General features: G+C 35.4%; 1 protein-coding gene across 1 annotated transcript in view; it reads right to left on the bottom strand.

Annotated features, from left to right (window-relative positions):
- Positions 1-8531: 8531 nt before the first annotated feature.
- LOC133327533 (uncharacterized) overlaps positions 8532-17960 on the bottom strand; it is a 59490-nt gene continuing 50061 nt past the window's right edge. Inside the window, exons 2-3 of the mRNA XM_061536051.1 lie at positions 12675-14579; positions 8532-8691 (exon numbers count right to left, since the gene is read on the bottom strand). Coding sequence (XP_061392035.1) covers positions 8537-8691; positions 12675-14574 — 2055 coding nt within the window. The 5' untranslated portion in view covers positions 14575-14579 and the 3' untranslated portion in view covers positions 8532-8536. The remainder of the gene's footprint in view (positions 8692-12674; positions 14580-17960) is intronic.

Here is a 17960-nt window from a genome sequence, read left to right as displayed (position 1 = left end):
CTATTGTCCAATTTTGTCTAATAAAAAGGAAAGAAAAAAAGCAAAATATGGAAAAACATGAACAAGTAAAATAATGTGTTTTAAAACTAATAGATGGTGGAGATTTAATCAAAGAAAATACAAACATGAATGTCTCAAAGTATGTTTAATTTATTATATATCTTTTTTCAAACGAAATGTGATTTTTTCAAATATTTATAATTAACAACCCCATACTAGAGTTCGTTTTTTTATATTTCAATTAGTAGCAATATTATTTAATTAACAGTTTTTTCCTTCAAAATCAACTTTTTGACATTTGCCACACATGTTACGCTTTTATTTAAGGCTCACACACAATATGTAATATGGCATCTCTCATTTAACCTCATATGACATTCCTATATGGCAATACTCTTCAAATGACAGCTGATCAATGAAACAACCGTTATCCTTCACAATTTCATCAGTAAGCAAAACAAAATTGATCACGCAAGCCTTTCTCCGAAAATAAAAATAAATTAAAGAATTTTATGACAAAAAATCGAAAAAAAATTCTATTGTGGAGAATGGAATTAGTCGCGTAGTCATTGATAGAATTGAATTCGGTTGGTTGCATAGACAAATTGAAGTGAAATTGACATTGGATGTTATTGCCGTAGCACGGGCGGCCTAATGCGGAAATATGTAAATACGTTGGACAATATATGTATGTATGTGTATGAGTGTGCAAGTCCTTTTTTGCTGAGTCAGCCGTTGCGGTTTATTTGTGAATATTCGATAAAATGAATTTCGATTAGATCGTGGCAATTAAACATTTCGGGTCGTGTGTGATTTTAAAATATTGGGATCAAAAATAACAAATCGAATTAAAATTAATTAAAAGGCTTTTGGTACAGAAAAAGTGTATGTGGCGTGCTCGGGTCGGATTTTCAAACCTTGTCGCGAGTGTAAAAATGAATGTGCAAATAATAATTTCAGCATCTCAATGAAAATCATCGAACCTATTATAAGGTTCATAGGGTGGTGTCCTAAAAAATTCAAAAGTGCTTACTTTGGTGAATATGGAAAAATAATAACCTTATAATCGGAATCAGAACGAGTAGCTGTGCTATATAATCAGGTGAGTACACATGTTTATACCATTCGCAAAAAGTTGGAGTGTATATTAAATTTGTCACTTCGTTTGAGAGTAGTTTAGGCACGTTTTGGAGAGTTTGGGTACGTAGAAAAACTCCGCATCAAAAATTATCAAATTGGTTCACATTTTGAAGTAAACACTGTATACCAAATTTCGGCAATTTGGACACGTTTTTCAACCAAAATGGCTATAAATTTGGTATTTTGAATTTTTTGTTAAGTGCAAAATCTTTCTACCAAAAATTATCTACATTGACCTACAGGGTGAGATAAGAAAAACTGCAACAAAGTCAAACGCCATAAATTTTACTTTTTTTAATGAAAAGATTTCCAGGGACTTTGGTGCGTCATTTACCTAAAGTCGGGCGAAACTATACATGAGAGCTATATCTATATCTGAACCGATTTTCATGAAACTTAGCACACATTATTATAGACGAAATTCAGTACGCTATGCCAAATTTCCTCCAAATCGAAAGATGTATAGGGTCTTTGGTACATCAATTACCTTAAATCGGATGAAAATATATATGGGAGCTATATCTAAATCATTTTAGAACTTTGCACACATACGCTGTGCCAAATTTCGTGCAAATCGAAAGATATATAGGGACTTTGCAAATCGAAAGATATATAGGGAATTTGGTACACCATTTACAATAAATCGGACGAAAATATATATGGGAGCTATATCTAAATCTGAATAGACTTAATTTAGTACGCTGTGCCAAATTTCGTGCAAAGGGTTTAGATATATAGGGAATTTGGTACACCATTTACAATAAATCGGAGGTCCTATATATGGGAGATATATCTAAACCTGAACCGATTTTTCCCAATTTCAATAGGGTTCACATTTAAGGGAAACCCCGGTTTTATTTTGATATTTTTTTTTTTTTTTTGAATTGACAGCTGTCGGACGAGTGGCTTAGAAATGATAGCAGTCTAAAGTTGGTTGCAATTTTTTCATCTCATCATGATATTTTTAGGTTGGGCGCCATGTAAGGGCACCCTTAAATATGGGGTATTATGGTAAGGTTTTTTAATTATAATTTGATATTTAAGGTTCTCAATCGAAAATTATCAACATTGGTTAACATTGAAGGGACGCCCTGCGTTCTATTTTGATATTTAGGGTCCTCATTGGGGGTAAAATTTCATATCTTCCAAACTGTTTATGTCTTCTGCTAATCAGCGATGGACATTTGCAGAGGATATGTTCAATTATTTCCAGTTTTTCTTCGTCCTCACATAGACGACAGTAATACTCTCCACTGGAGTCCCACTTAGAAGTGAGAGATCTAATTTTGCAGTGACCTGTTATAGTCCTCACAACGATTTTGATATCCCTCTTGTTGTGTTTCAACAGCGAAGACGTTCTTTTATGAGAGAATTCAGGCCAGATATATTTTGAGATTCTGCAAGCAGGTTCCCTTAGCCATCTGTTACCAGCTACCTCGCAATGGAACGCACGGATTCTGCCAATAAAATAGCTGATGGGAGGTTTCACAGATCTCTCAATCAGAAGATTGGACGACTGTGAGCCCCCTCGAGCAAGCTCGTCGGCTATCTCATTACCTTCAATGTCATTATGTCCTGGAACCCAACATAAACCAACTATCTGTCGTATATCATTCAAAACGGACTTACAATCATGAAGTGCTTTCGAGTTTATAGTATGCGACTACACCGCTATCAGGGCCGCCTGACTATCGACATATATATACGGGAATCGCACCGACAAATAATATAAGAAGCTCAACCAGAATTTCAAGACCAGTGACAAGATATGGATATGTGTGTCATGCATCGAATGAAGATGGGGGAGGAAACCAACACCAAGAGTGGAAAAAGGCAATGGATGATGAGCTAGCAGCTTTATCACAAAATAAAACTTGGGAAATGACTAAATTGCCAAAAGGAAAAACATCAATTGATAGTAAATGGTGCTTTAAGGTGAAACGCAACTCGAAGGGAGAGATTGAGAGGTACAAACTAGACCTAACAGATAACAGATTCCAGAAACGTTTTTATTTTGGTCGAATTGACAGAAATTGGAGGAATTGGATCTTTTATTCGGTTAATGTTTAAATAGTTTTTTAATGTTTAGATATGTTTTCAGTTATTTTTTTAAACCGAATTGTCCACATTTTGACATTACCACGTGTCTGTAGTTTGGCAATTTGTTTTTCTTTTGGCTATTGACGGATTTTAAAGAACTTTCTTATCCATACTTACCAAATTTAGTCCCTTTCCTTTGAAATGAAAAAAATCCTACATTTTTTATGTGTTATTTTTACAAATAACAAAAATTTTTATTTTTTATTTTTTTTTTATTGAAAGGCACTTTCTGGTTTTTCTATATAATTTTTTTGACACTTTTCATTTCTCTCTCTATATATATATATAAATTTACACAGTTTGTCTTCTAAATTGTAGTCTAGGTCCATATTTTACTAAAATTATTTTTTTTCAGTATTTCTGTTTCATGTACAAATATGGATAAGGCTATCTGGTTTTTAACTTTATTAATAATTATTTATTATATTTTAAAACTAAAATGCTGATCAACAGCTGATCTAAAATATAACAGTTTTCTTGTATTTATTTTAATTATTTATGTTTATTTTTATTAGTTTTGTTTTAATTATTAAAAAAAAAGAAAGAAAAAGAGGGATCAAATATGTTGTTGTTTTGGGATTTTTTAAAAAGAGTAATTTTATGGGAGCTTTTGGGAGAGAGGTCATTGCAGTACGCTGTGAAAGAAGTATTAATTTGTTGGCGTTAAAATTTGATGTGAAGAAAGTCTTTCCTTACAAAGAACTAAGAATCTGAAGAGTAGAAGAGGCCTTAAGAAATTGATGGTCCTAAAATCGCCTGAAATTCTATTTTCTCCAGATATAAATTAAAATTGTTTTGGCATTATTTTCGTTCATGGCTAGACCATGCGGAGTACGCATATTAAAAATCAATTAAATTTTTATTCACATCTTCAAAACATAATTTTAAATTGTTTCTCAATTACATAAGGTGAGCCACATCGATGGAAATATAAATTTAACAACGTATAGAGCATGTATCGGATATAATCAATACTCATATAAAACATTTTTCTAAAACCCTATATTATATTCTCACTTATTTTTCAGTTTGACTTGGAAAGGAAAGCATTGTCATTGGAATATTTTATAATTCCCATGGAGATAGAGGGGTTTTTGAAACACTTTCGATTTTACATGTAATTTTTGCGGACAATTTTTTGATCTATGATCTACAACTCAGGTCGCCAGATATTGAAGATACGGCAAGGAAAACTAGAGGTCTGAGAAGAGACAAATTCTTGGGTCGAACTTAATTGCCTTCCTAAAAATCTCTGATAAAATATTTCAGATTTTGACAAAGAAACTGTGTTTCACTTGAAACCCAGAATGGGAGAGGGGAGTTTTTGAAACACTTTCGATTTTATATGAAATTTCCTGGGAAGGTTATAATCATCAGGAATACAAATGAAGGGAAAATAGGCAGATATAATGCAACTGGAATACCTGAATGGGACAGACCACATTAGGGATCCAAACATGTGTCGTTATGACATCCAAAAAGTCTTGTCAGAGCCATTCATTCCCCCAATAGTATCTGATGGAAATTCACAAAAAGTTTTCCAGAAAATTCGCCTCCACTCTAAAACCCCAATAAATAGCTAAAACATTAAAAATATTCATGTTTCACAAAGAGATGGAGGGGTTTTTGAAACACTTTCGATTTTATACACAACAGATGGTGGGGTTTTTGAAAAATTTCCATTTTTATACACAACAATTTTGTAAACATTTGTTTTCCATTGACAGGTCAAGGGTGTGAGAACTATGTATCAGAAATTTAGGGAATATACGATAGAACGAAGTACATGAATGCCATTTCTGATCTCCGGAGAAGATTTTAAAACGATACATCGGTATGCAGGTCGAATAAAATACTATTTTTTCTACTTATAAAACTGCTGAAGAAACTTTACAAAATCTGTTCCAGATAATAAAGTTTTGGGTTCGTCTTAAAATACAAGTCCCAAGCAATGATATTTGAAAAGTAAATCTTCTCTAAGATTTTAGGGAGTTTTTGAAACACTTTCGATTTTATATATGATCATTTATAGAAATATTGCAGATAAGATGTGGTCTAAAGATAGGTTTCATAAAAATATCAAGTCGATGAAAACTTTGTGTCAGAATATCAGGGAAAATTCGGTAGAATGAGTCACATAATCAAGTTCAGTGCTCGAGGAAGGAGGAAATCATCGATCTTTGCATAGTAACCTCTGCTTAAAATCCACAAAAATATTTGTGAAGGAAATTGTTGTGGTTTCTGGGTCTTTAAACGCCTATTTAAATAGATTGTTGTGCTGCTCAAGGAGATTAAGTTATCCCTGGTGATATAGCGGGTTTTTGAAACACTTTCGATTTTATATAACGACTTGTAGAAATGTTTAGAGTCACAGTAAGGTCTGAAGATGGGTTTCACAAAAAATATCATGTTGATTAAAATTCTACAGCGGAATTTCAGGAAAAAATGGATAGAACGAATCATATGATCAACTTCTGTTCTCGAGGAAACGAGAGAACATTTATTTGTGAGGGAAATTGTTGTGGGTTCTGGGTCTTTAATTACATACCCAAATAGATTGTATAGCTGCTCAAGAAGTATATGTTCTTCCTTGTGATATAGCGGGTTTTTGAAACACTTTCGATTTTATATATAACAATTTGTAGAATGTTTTAGAGCTAACGTTAGTTCTACACTTGGATTTCATTACAAGATCATAAGTTTAAGAAATTGAGTAAAAGTTCGGTAGAACGAAGCGATTGAACATCTTCTGTACTGCGGAGTTACGTAGCTAAGCAAGTGATTCAAAGAAACTATACTTTCTCCTAATAACCTCTGATGAAAATTGAAAACAATATTTTGAAGAGATTTGGGAGACTTCGTAAGCTCCAAACTGGAGTTCCATTAGAATTTCAATTTGGTTAAAACTATTGAGGATTTTTTTTTGTGGAAAGAAACACTTTAACACTTTTTGTAATTAAGTAAGTTTCTATAGTGATACCTAGGTATACGAGAAGAGTAAATAGCTATTGTTTCACCTAATAACCTCTAATGATAATATACAAACGACTTTTTGAGAAAAATTGTTCTAGGTTCGTCTTTAAACAAACACTCAAATTCTATTGCAGTTTCAACAAAACCGTTCATGTTCTCCATGGTGATATATAGGGGTCTTTGAAACATTTTCGATTTTATATATAAAACATTCTTAGAAAATTTTGATGACATTTTATGCTCTTAACTTGGTTTCTATTAGTTGACCAATTTGATGAAAATCGGCTTCAGAATGTCAGGAAGAAACCGGTAAAACATTTTCAGGTCTTCAAATGCGAACTCGATTCAATTCAATTTAAAAAACGTGTACGTTCTCCATGGCATTGCCGGAGGTTTTTGAAACACTTTCGATTTTATATATCGCAATTTGCCGCAAGAGATTAGATTTTATTAGAATACCAAGAACTCGATATCGGAAATTGGAGATAAAATTCGATAGAAATAAGTGCTGGAATATATTTTTAAATTATTTATAAAAATAGAAATATTGAAGCCATTGCATGGTGGCAAAAATTGAAGGAGGAGGTGAAAAATACCGTAGAACCAGGACCTTGAACATATTCTGAACTTGAGTAAAGCTTCTATAGTGATACATAGGTATGCAAGTAGAGTAAAATTTGGTTTATATATCCCTAAAATCCGATATATGTAATATGGTACAATAGATATTTGATATAAGAAACTCAAAAAAAAAAAAAGCTGGAGATTTATTTCTTATATGCGTTTTTTTTGTCGGAATTGTCGGGTAGAAGAAAGTATAAGCTTGATAATCTTTCTTATATGCGATTATTTCTTATATGAGATGTGCTTATATCCGATATCTACTTTATCATTAATCTTTCAGATTTTGCATTGACCTCCAAACCTCTGTATTTGTAGTAGAAAATATTAGTTGGAAATTTAATTTAATTTCAATTTATAAAAAAAAAACAACAAATCACAATTCTCTACAAAATCTGCAGTTGTTAATCTCAAGGCCATATTAAATAAAGCATTTTAAGGCCTTGGACATTTCAAATAACACCTCAAACACACACAAAATTATTTTTGATTGCAATGCAACTACAATTTCAAATTTTCGGTTTGTTTGTTGTTTTTGTATACATTTGTTTTATTGTTGTTGTTGTTGGTTTAAAAAATAATAATTTTTTGTACTAACTATTACTACAAGAGTTTAAAAAATTAGTTCGTTTTTTAGGTGAGGTTAAATAAAAAAATTATAATATTTTAGGTTATGTTGAATTCAGAGTGGCTGCAGGGTAGCTAAATTTTTTCTCTATTATTCTCCTTTTTAACTCATAACCTAAAAAGTGTATATGTTTGAAATTGATTTAAAAAAATATATATTTATAAAACCTGTATCAGTCTCATTTGATCACCCTTTTCTTTTTCTTCTTCTTTTCATCATCTTCTTCTTCTTCTTCTTTAAAACAATTTTTTTTATTTTGAGGCAAGTTTTTAACTATTTAAGGCTTAAATGTTTACACAAAAAAAAAAAAAAATTATATTATTTCATAAAAAAACTCAATGTAACAGTTGTTATATTTGGGTTATGACTGATAATTATTTATATATATAAAAAATTAATAATAATAAAAATAATTAATATTTAAAATTAAAAAAATAAACATTATTATGTTGCTTTTTTTAACAAGGAAATGCAAGAAAATTCTCTTACAAGGAAAAAAAAAACAATTTCCAAGGGAGGGAAGGGAACCTTCCCTTCCTAAATTTTTTCAATTCCATTTTTTTTTTGAAATTACAACCTAACAAATTCCTTGCATTGCTTTAGGAACGTTAATGAAAATTTTGGTTTTTTTCATTTTTCGTTGTCTTTGTTTTTTTTGTTTCTTCTACTTCTTAGATTTCCAAAAAAAAATTATAAAATTTTGCATTTCTTCTTCTTCTGATTTTCATTGTCCATATTAATATTTTTTCCCTAGGGCCTGGAAGACAGTTTCTATTTGTTTCTTCTCGTTCATCTTCTACTTATTTTTCATTATATTTTATGTATATTCGTTAAAAAGGAAGGCTTCAGTATTTTCATATATTTTGTTTTTTTTTTAATTTTATTTTTGTACTTCCTTTTTTTGTCTTAAAACTTGTCGTCTTCAAAAAAATATACAATGGATAATTGGTGATGCTGGTGGTATGAGTGGAGAATTTAATGTAAATGTATTTATATTTATGCCTGTGTGTGTGTGTGTGGGTGAGAGAACTCAAAAAGAAGGATGTGTGGGAGTGTGTGTGTGCTGCAGGATCATTAAGCTTGAGGCAGTGCATTCTTCTTTTCGTTACGTTTATTCTCCCATCTGGCCACCGCGGGCAATGGATAGCACAGGAAGGCCGATAGCAGGATGAGACCACCAGCAAAATAGAAACAGGCATTGTAATCCTTAGTGGCATCGTAGAGGGCACCTGAAATGAGAAAAATAGCAGAGGTAAAGAGAAAATTTTCAAATTAGTTATATGTTCTAAAAATTATTTTATTACAGAGATTTTAGAAGACGTTGGAAGGGGTTTTTGAAACACTTTCGATTTTATACAAAGAAGATTTTAAAAATTCCATCGCAAGCAAGGCAAGGTAAAGAGAAATTTTGAAATTAGTTACAAGTTCTAAACATCGATTTTATTACAGAGATTTCAGAAGCCTCCGGATGACCTTCATGACATTATAGGGGTTTTTGAAACACTTTCGATTTTATAGAAAACTGTTTTAGACATTTTGGAGACATCGCAAGCAAAGCAAGGTAAAGAGAAATTTTGAAATTAGTTATAACTTCTAAAAATTATTCTATTACAGAGATATCAGAGGACGTTGGATGACCTTCTTGGCATTATAGGGGTTTTTGAAACACTTTCGATTTTATACAAAATAGTTTTTAGACATTTTGGAGTCATCGCAAGCTCTAAATTTGGTTTCTATTCGGAGATAAAATTGGTGAAAATCCTGTATTAGAATTTCAGGAACAAAACAAAGTAGAGGAGGTTTTGAAACACTTTCGATTTTATATATAACAATTTGTAGAAGTTTTTGGAAATAAGTTCTAAAAATTATTTTATTACAGAGATTTCCGAAGGCGTTGGATGACCTTAATGGCATTATAGGGGTTTTTGAAACACTTTCGATTTTATACAAAACAGTTTCTAGATATTTTGGAGCCATCGCAAGCATGGCAGGGTTTTTAAATATTTTGGAGTCATTGGTCAATTTCGCAAGGCAAGGTAAAATCAGAAAATTTGAACAAAACAAGGTAGAAGAGGTTTTGAAACACTTTCGACTTTATATATAACAATTTGTAGAAGTTTTTTATTAAAAATTATTTTATTACAGAAGATTTCCGTTGGATGACCTTAATGGCATTATAGGGCTTTTTGAAACCCTTTCGATTTTATACAAAACAGTTTTTACATATTTTGGAGCCATCGCAAGCATGGCAAGGTTTTTAAATATTTTGGAGTCATCGCAAGCTCTAAATTTGGTTTCTATTCGGAGATAAAATTGGTGAAAATCCTGTATCAGAATTTCAGGAACAAAACAAAGTAGAGGAGGTTTTGAAACATTTTCGATTTTATATATAACAATTTGTGGAAGTTTTTGGAAATAAGTTCTAAAAAGTATTTTATTACAGAGATTTCCGAAGGCGTTAATGGCATTATAGGGGTTTTTGAAACACTTTCGATTTTATACAAAAAAGTTTTTACATATTTTGGAGCCATCGCAAGCATGGCAAGGTTTTTAGATATTTTGGAGTCATTGCAAGCAAGGCAAGGTAAAGAGAAATTTTGAAATTAGTTATAAGTTCTAAAAATTATTTTATTGCAGAGATTTCAGAAGACAGTGGATGACCTTCATGGCATTATAGGGGTTTTTGAAACACTTTCGATTTTATACAAAATAGTTTTTAGACATTTTAGAGCCATCGCAAGCCACATTCGGAGATCATGTTGGTGAAAACACTGCAGCAAACTTTCAGGAACATTTCTGCAGAACGAAGTAGAGGAGGTTTTAAAACACTTTCAATTTTATAACAATTTATAGACGTTTTTGGAAATTAATTATAAGTTCTAAAAAATATTTTATTACAGAGACTTCAGAAGACGATGGATGACCTTCATGGCATTATAGGTGTTTTTGAAACACTTTCGATTTTATACAAAAAGTTTTTAAAAATTTTGGAGCCGTCGCAAGCTCTAAACTTGGTTTCTATTGGTTCAAGTTGTTGAAAAACTTGGAACAGAAACACTTTCGATTTAATATGTAACAATTTTTAGAAAATTTTGGAGCCATTGGAAGTCTATATTAGCAAAAAATTCTGCATCAGAATGTCAGGAAAATCCTGTCCTGTCTAACGAAGTACTTGAAAATCTTTTGTGCTTCAGAGGACGTTCGCCTTTAAATAATAGGTTTCGGTACCAATCAAACCGTTTATGTTCTTAATGGCTATAAAGATTTCGATTTTATAATTTTTTTGTATAAATTTCAAATATCAAATTGCAAAAAACTCTGCGTCAAAATTTCAGGAAATATTTCTGTATTCAAACACATATCTAAATAGGTTGCAGTACCAATCAAACCGTCCGTGTTCTCCATGGAGTTATAGGGGGTTTTTGAAACACTTTCGATTTTATATGTAACAATTTTTAGAAAATTTTGGAGTCATTGTTAGCTCTAAGTTAGCGAAAATCTCCATCAGAATGTTAGGAAAATTTTGCAGAACGAAGCACTTGAAAATCTGTTGGACGTTCGCCTTTAAATAATAGGTTTCGGTACCAATCAAACCGTTTATGGTCTTAATGGCTATAGAGATTTCGATTTCATATATACAAGTTTTTGGTGTAAATGTTGGTCTCCATTCAAATACCAAATTGCAAAGAAGTGTGCGTCATAATTTCAGGAAAAATCGGTCTTCAAACACCATCTAAATAGATTGCAGTACCAATCAAAATGTTCATGTTCTCCATGGCAATGCAAGGGGTTTTTGAAACACTTTCGATTTTATATGTAACAATTTTTAGTAAGATTTTGGAGCCATCGGAAGCTCATTGTTAGCGAAAATTCTTTGTCAGAATATCAGGAAAATTCTGTACTACGAAGTACTTGAATGTAAGCACTATGTCAGCAAAAATTCTGTGTCAGAATGTCAGGAAAATTCTGTACTACGAAGTACTTGAAAATCTTTTGTATTACAGAGGATGTTCGGCTTTAAATAACAGGTTTCGGTACTAATCAAACCGTTCATGTTCTCCAAGGCGATATAGGGGGTTTTTGAAACACTTTCTATATATATATATATTATATTTATTTCCAAAAATTCATAATTACCGACGATCGAATTTGAAACACTTTCGAGATAATATTTACTTTGCGTACAACCTAAACCTTATAGAGATATATTTTCTGAAACTCAGACTTCGAGGACTTATGGAGAAAAATATTCCTGTGTCGAATCTAGGAAACCTTGAAAACCAGATTCATTCTATTCTTGGTTCATAAAGTTCATTCTTTCTGAAGGGAGATTCTGAAAAACTTTCGATTTTATATTTATTTTTTAATTTTTTTTTTTGCAAGAAAAAAAACTATGACCTTATATTCCAGTGCCGAAACTAGAAGACCAAGAACGCCAGAATCCATTATAAGTCCCAGACTTCGAGGAAATATATTGAAGTACCAAAACTAGAAGACCAAATAATACTGTAAGCTCCTATGAGGTCCAATAAATAGATGGAGCGTATACTTAAAGTGATGTGATTAGAAATTTCTATTTTCCGTTCCAAAATGCGAGAAGTAAAACAATGGAAGATAAAGAATATAGTCTAAGTAACCCGCATCAAATATCTACCAAGTCCTGATGAGGTATCATACGTAGAGAGATTTTAAGAACGTTTGACTCAAATTGGTGTCAATATCAAAAGCATCATACGGTCAGATTTTTTGTTCTGATCACAATGACCTACTGAAGTTTCTTGGAGATACGAGAGTTCTCAACCCATTTCGATTTTATACGACGCAAGTAAAATCTGGGTAAATATAGATACCATACCCTGACCTAAGATACATCACTCTATAATCTGATGATACTGGAAGTTTATGTTCTTCATGGAGTTATGGGGTTTCTAGTAGCCGATAAATTTAGGCAAATATAAAAGGATAACATCACTTCGGCCTTCGGTCTTAGATGGAAGACATAAAATAGAACTCAGAAGTCCAGATTCTTATATAATTAATGCTCAATAGTCATGGAATGATTTTCGGAATGAAACCTGGAGTACAACTGTAGTGAAGCTCTTTACTATATTGTCCAGATGATCTAATCATGACAGAGTAGTTTTTTTAATTCCTGAAAGACTCCAAATCCAACTATCTTCTTAAAGGGAAATGTAAAGTCAATAAAACTCACCTGCAATAGGGCTACCAATTGTTGCAGCAATACCCTGGAACAACATAAGGAAACCGAAGGCATTCGTCAACTTTTCCAAACCAATCATTTCGACGGCAATCAATGATCTCAACGCCGAGAAGCAGGCAATACAGAAACCGAACAACACAGCAAATGTCCATTGGGTACCGGTGGAAATGTAGAAACCACTGCAAATGGTAGCAATACCACCAGCTGTGATGGCGATGTTGTTCAACCACAATGGCTTGACACTGGGGAAGGATGTGATCGAACCACAGAATATCCTAGCAATTGTATTGAAATAACCAATGGCGGAGACCACTTGCAAAGCGGCACTATCATCCATACCACCTTCAACGGCACGTGGCTTCAGGAAAGTGAAGGGTACAAAGAAACCCATCATGGTAAGGAAACCGGAGAATGCCAAACACATGAAAGATGGCGATTTTAGCAGAGTAACATCCAACATTGTGGAGAGGGTACGGCGTACAGCTTCAGGGCAGAGATGGCAACCACTTTCACGCTCTTCCAATTGATCTTGTTTGGTGGGCAGACGGGTGACGGACATGTGATAGGCCAACGAGGATTGGGATTGATATTGAGGGATGCGTGTCAGGGAACCGGTGAAGAAAGCATCATCACGATACATAGGGCGGGTGACAGTGGTGTTGACACCATCCTGGGAACCGACATTGCTGCGACTGCCAATGTTTTGGGGACGTCTGCCGGAAACTGTGTGGCGGCGGCCTTGGACAATTGTGGGTTTGGCTTCGGTGACCAACAAATTCTCATTTTCGGTGTCTTCTTCATTTTCGCCGACGGTGGTGAGCTCCTTGTGCAGATTGAAGGTCATTTGTTGGGGTTCGCCGTTGGGTGTGGTGGGTTGCGATTTGCGCATGTTCTTCAGCTCAGTACCCTTGCCGCCGGAGGCACCTGACAGACGGCGTTCCAAATTGGCACCCTTGAAGACTTCGGCTGCGGTGGGATAGTGATGTTTGGGTGAGGCACCCATGTAGGTGTTGTGGGCAGAGTTGGGCATGGAATAGGCGAAGCGACCCTCGGGCAGGGGTTTGCTGAAGGCGGTGGTGGCAAATTGGGGTTTGGGTGCCACAGAGTTGCCATGGCCATTGGCCTTGTTTTTGTTGTCCTCTTCGACACCGTTGTCGGTGACGGCCAAGGTGAGCGGTTGGATGGGACGGAAGGCAATGCCAATGATGGCACAGGCCACAATGATTAGACCTTGGACTTGTAACATAGTTCTCCAGTCGTAGTTCTTCAGCAAGTAGCTGGAGAGAGGGGCAAAGACGAAGGTGCCGACACCGGAACCACACATGGCAATACCAGTGGCCAAGGCTCTCCATTTCTCGAAATAGAAACCAATGATGACAACGGCAGGTATGTAGACCATACAGAACCCAATGCCACCCAGGACACCATAGACGAACATCAACAATTCAATGCTTTGGACATAACTGGAGGCCACAAAGCAGACGGCTGCAAAGAGAGCACCAGCGATTGTTACGGGACGGAAACCAAAACGATTGGCCATTGCACTTACAAATGGACCAGCCATCAGATAGCAACCACTCAGCAGCGACGACACAAAGGAGACGTAGAATTTGCTCACATTAAACTCCTTTATCAGGTCGTCTTGGATGAAGCCGGAACAGAAGACAATACCATCAATGATGGTACAGCAGAGGAAGGAGGCCACCATAACAACCCAAGCCCAGCCACTGTCCGGTGGTACAACAACTGCTGCCGTTGAATTGTCCACATCTTCGAATTGCTGGTCCTTGTTGTCCTGTTGATGATTATTCGACTTGGCTACCAAACTGTCGGAGGCTGCTGGTTCATCGGCAACCGGACCATTCCGATGATTTTGTTGTGTTGCGGCCATTTAATCTGAAAGTAGCGAAATGGGAAGACGTGAAATGAAATGGAAAATAATATTTCAAGGTTGTTGTTTTTTGTTTCAAAGTGGGAAAATAAAAAGAAGAAGATCTCTATATATATATAACAGATACCTATAAGAGGTATATATGTATTTATATATAGGTATGTAGGTGTTTAAAAAAATATATTTATAATCTATTCATGTTTTTCTTTCCAAAATCCGAACAAAATAGAAAGGGGTGTGTGTCCAACACATGTCATGTGTTGTTGTGTATTATTGTTGTTGTTGTTGGCCACAGTAATTCCGCAACTTAACCATAATGATCCCATAATGAAATGTCACGATTTCATAGGAATATTTTGTCCCACAACCATTATGTTCGCAGATTGAGGAATATACATATGTATATAATAGATATGTTTTTATTGTTGCCTTTGGTGTTCTTGCGAATTCTCATGGCCTGCAGCCAAATGAGTTTCGGAGAGAAGGGAGTGATCGGAGTGACGCACGTGATCGTCTTATACTTATAGCCGTTGATGGATAGTCAACTTGGTATTTTTTCTTTCCTAAAAGTAACATACTTTTCAAAACATGTCACTTCGAATGCGAATATTCGAACTGTAAAATTATTTGCCTCCAAGAAAAAAGTAATGAGTTTTTTTTTTGTTTTGAGGACATTGGACCTGAGTCATAAACAACGGCAAACTGGCCAATGAGAAAATTGAAACGCAAAAACAATTTTTTTGTTACACACGTGTGGGTACTATGAGAAAAAAATTGCGGGACCTCAGGGGATGTATTTATCGTCCATACCATCTTCAACGCCACCTGGCTTAAGGAAGTTGAAGGGCACAAAGAAACCCATCATGGTGAGGAAACCGGAGAAATCCAAACACATAAAAGGTAGTGATATAAGTAGGCTAACATTTCACATTGTGGAGAGGGTACGGCGTAAAAGAGGTGGCACCAATATCACCATTTCTATTAAATCGGAAGAAACTATATATGGGAGCTATACCTAAATCTGAACCGATTTTCGTGAAACTTAGCACACATCATTCTAGACTTAATTTAGTACGCTATGCCAAATTTCGTGCAAATCGAAGAATATGTAGGGTCTTTGGTGCACCAAAAAGAAGATCCGAAAATTTTATGCTAAGGAACCTTTAAAAATCTTAAATAAAATCTACGATCAGTGGCATAAATTGCCCTTTTTGAAAAATCGATGCAAAAGCAATACCTGGTTACCAAAAACCACCATCAAAAAACCCATGGGACGATCAGGGGAGTCGTAATGCTACTGATGTGAAAAACGCAGCGTATATGGCAACCCTGCTGACAGTAGCAACACATAATGCGATGGAAAATTATTGGGAGAAAAGGAGAGAAGAGAAACGTATTTTTAGCAAAAAAAAGAAAGAACAAGAAAAACGTGAGCGTGAGCAAATCGAGATGTACATGAGTCAGAATGAAGTCCGGAAATTTTAACAACGATTAAAACACCAATTCGAAGCCTTGGTGCAGGCACATCTTCCTGTAGAGATGAAGAAGGAAACCGGGTGACAGATACAGACAACGTGTTCAGGATCTGGAAGGAGCATTTTGAAAAGCTTCTGGTATCAAATAGTGGCGGTGAAGAAGATACCCCAGAACCAATAAGACCAATAAGAGGTATAGAGTGTGTACCACCTAGCCACCTGATGAGGTCAGAGCAATTAATCGGCTGAAGAATAATAATGCAGAAGGAGCCGATGGATTACCAGCCGAACTTCTCAAAACTAGTGATCAGATGCTGGCCAGGAGCATACGCCAGCTGATTAGTACAATTTGGCTAGAGGAATGCATGTCCAATGATTAATCGGCTGAAGAACAATAAAGTAGCAGGAGCCGATGGATTACCAGCCGAACTTCTCAAGACTGGTGATCAGATGCTGGCCAGGAGCATACGCCAGCTGATTAGTACAATTTGGCTAGAGGAATGCATGTCCAATGATTGGAACCTCAGCATCCTGTGTCCCGTGCACAAAAAAGGAGATAAGACGATATGTGTCAACTATAGAGGTATTAGCCTTCTTCCCATCGCATATAAAGTGCTATCCAGTGTGCTGTGTGGACGACTGAAGCCAATGGTCAATGACGTTATTGGACCATACCAATGCGGCCTATTCGTCGACTATAAATCCGCATTCGACAGCCCTATCCGTTTAGCTGTGTTTAAAGCCATGTCTGCGTTCGACATTCCTGCAAAATTAATACGGCTATGCAGAATAACGTTAAATGACACAAGGTCGGCAGTTAAATTCGGAAAGGACCTTCAATACCGAACGAGGATTCAGACAAGGTGACAGTTTGTCGTGTGATCTTTCTAACATCCTGCTGGAAAAGGTCATACGAGACGCAAAGGTGAACAGAAATGGCAATCTGTACAACCAAACACCACATGTTACTACGTCGATGACATCGATATAATGGGTCAAACATTGCGAGCGGTAACAGCCACCTTTGAACAAATTGAGAAGGAGTCGGCCAAAGTGGGTCTGGCAGTAAACGGCGAGAAGACCAAGCTGATGGTATCAACGGGCAAGACGTCCAGTAGACTCGGACCAACTGTGAATCTTGAGAAATACAGCTTCGAGGTAGTCAAAGATTTCATATAAACAAAACGAATGACATCAGTTTTGAAATTCGGAGAACGATAGTGATGGCCAACCGATACTACTATGGTCTGAGCAAACAACTCAAAAGCAAGGCCACCTCCCGCCAGACCATACTCACACTCTACAAGACGCTGATACTACCCGTGCTGTTATACGGATCTGAAGCATGGGTACTTACGCAAGCAGATGAGGCAGCTCTTGGAGTGATTGAGAAAAACATTTCTCCGAAAGATCTATGTGCCGATCTGCGTTGACGGTGAATATCGCCGTCGAATGAACCATGAGTTGTACCAGCTATTTTCGGACATAGACATTGTTAGACGCATTGAGCTGCAGAGACTACGTTGGCTAGGTCATGTTGTGAGAATGGTTGAAGATGCCCCAGCCCAGAAAGCATATAAAAGTGAACCAGCTAATGGCCAAGAATACGTTGGAAACATCAAGTCGAAGATAATATCGCCGAAAATGGTCTTTCAAATTGGAAAAACTGCACAAAAGGCCGACGCGCCTGAAAGTCCTTTCTAAGCTCGGCTTATGGAAGGTAAGTTCTGCCACAAGCCAGCTAAGTAAGTAATTGTCTCTTTGCCATTCTCGAAGAAATAAAAAACAACGCATATTGTTTTACCAAAGGCCATTGACATAAGAATTTCTCTTTTTCAATTTTGTTAAGTGTTTTTTTTTCGAACAATTGTCAATAACATTTCATAATTATTGTTTTTTTTTTTTTTTTTT

This window comes from Musca vetustissima, unplaced genomic scaffold (assembly GCF_032173495.1).
Source record: "Musca vetustissima isolate MV318-11 ecotype Yass unplaced genomic scaffold, APGP_CSIRO_Mvet_v1 utg15269, whole genome shotgun sequence".
Taxonomy (NCBI): Eukaryota; Metazoa; Arthropoda; class Insecta; order Diptera; family Muscidae; genus Musca; species Musca vetustissima.
This window is presented reverse-complemented; position numbering and strand designations above follow the sequence as displayed.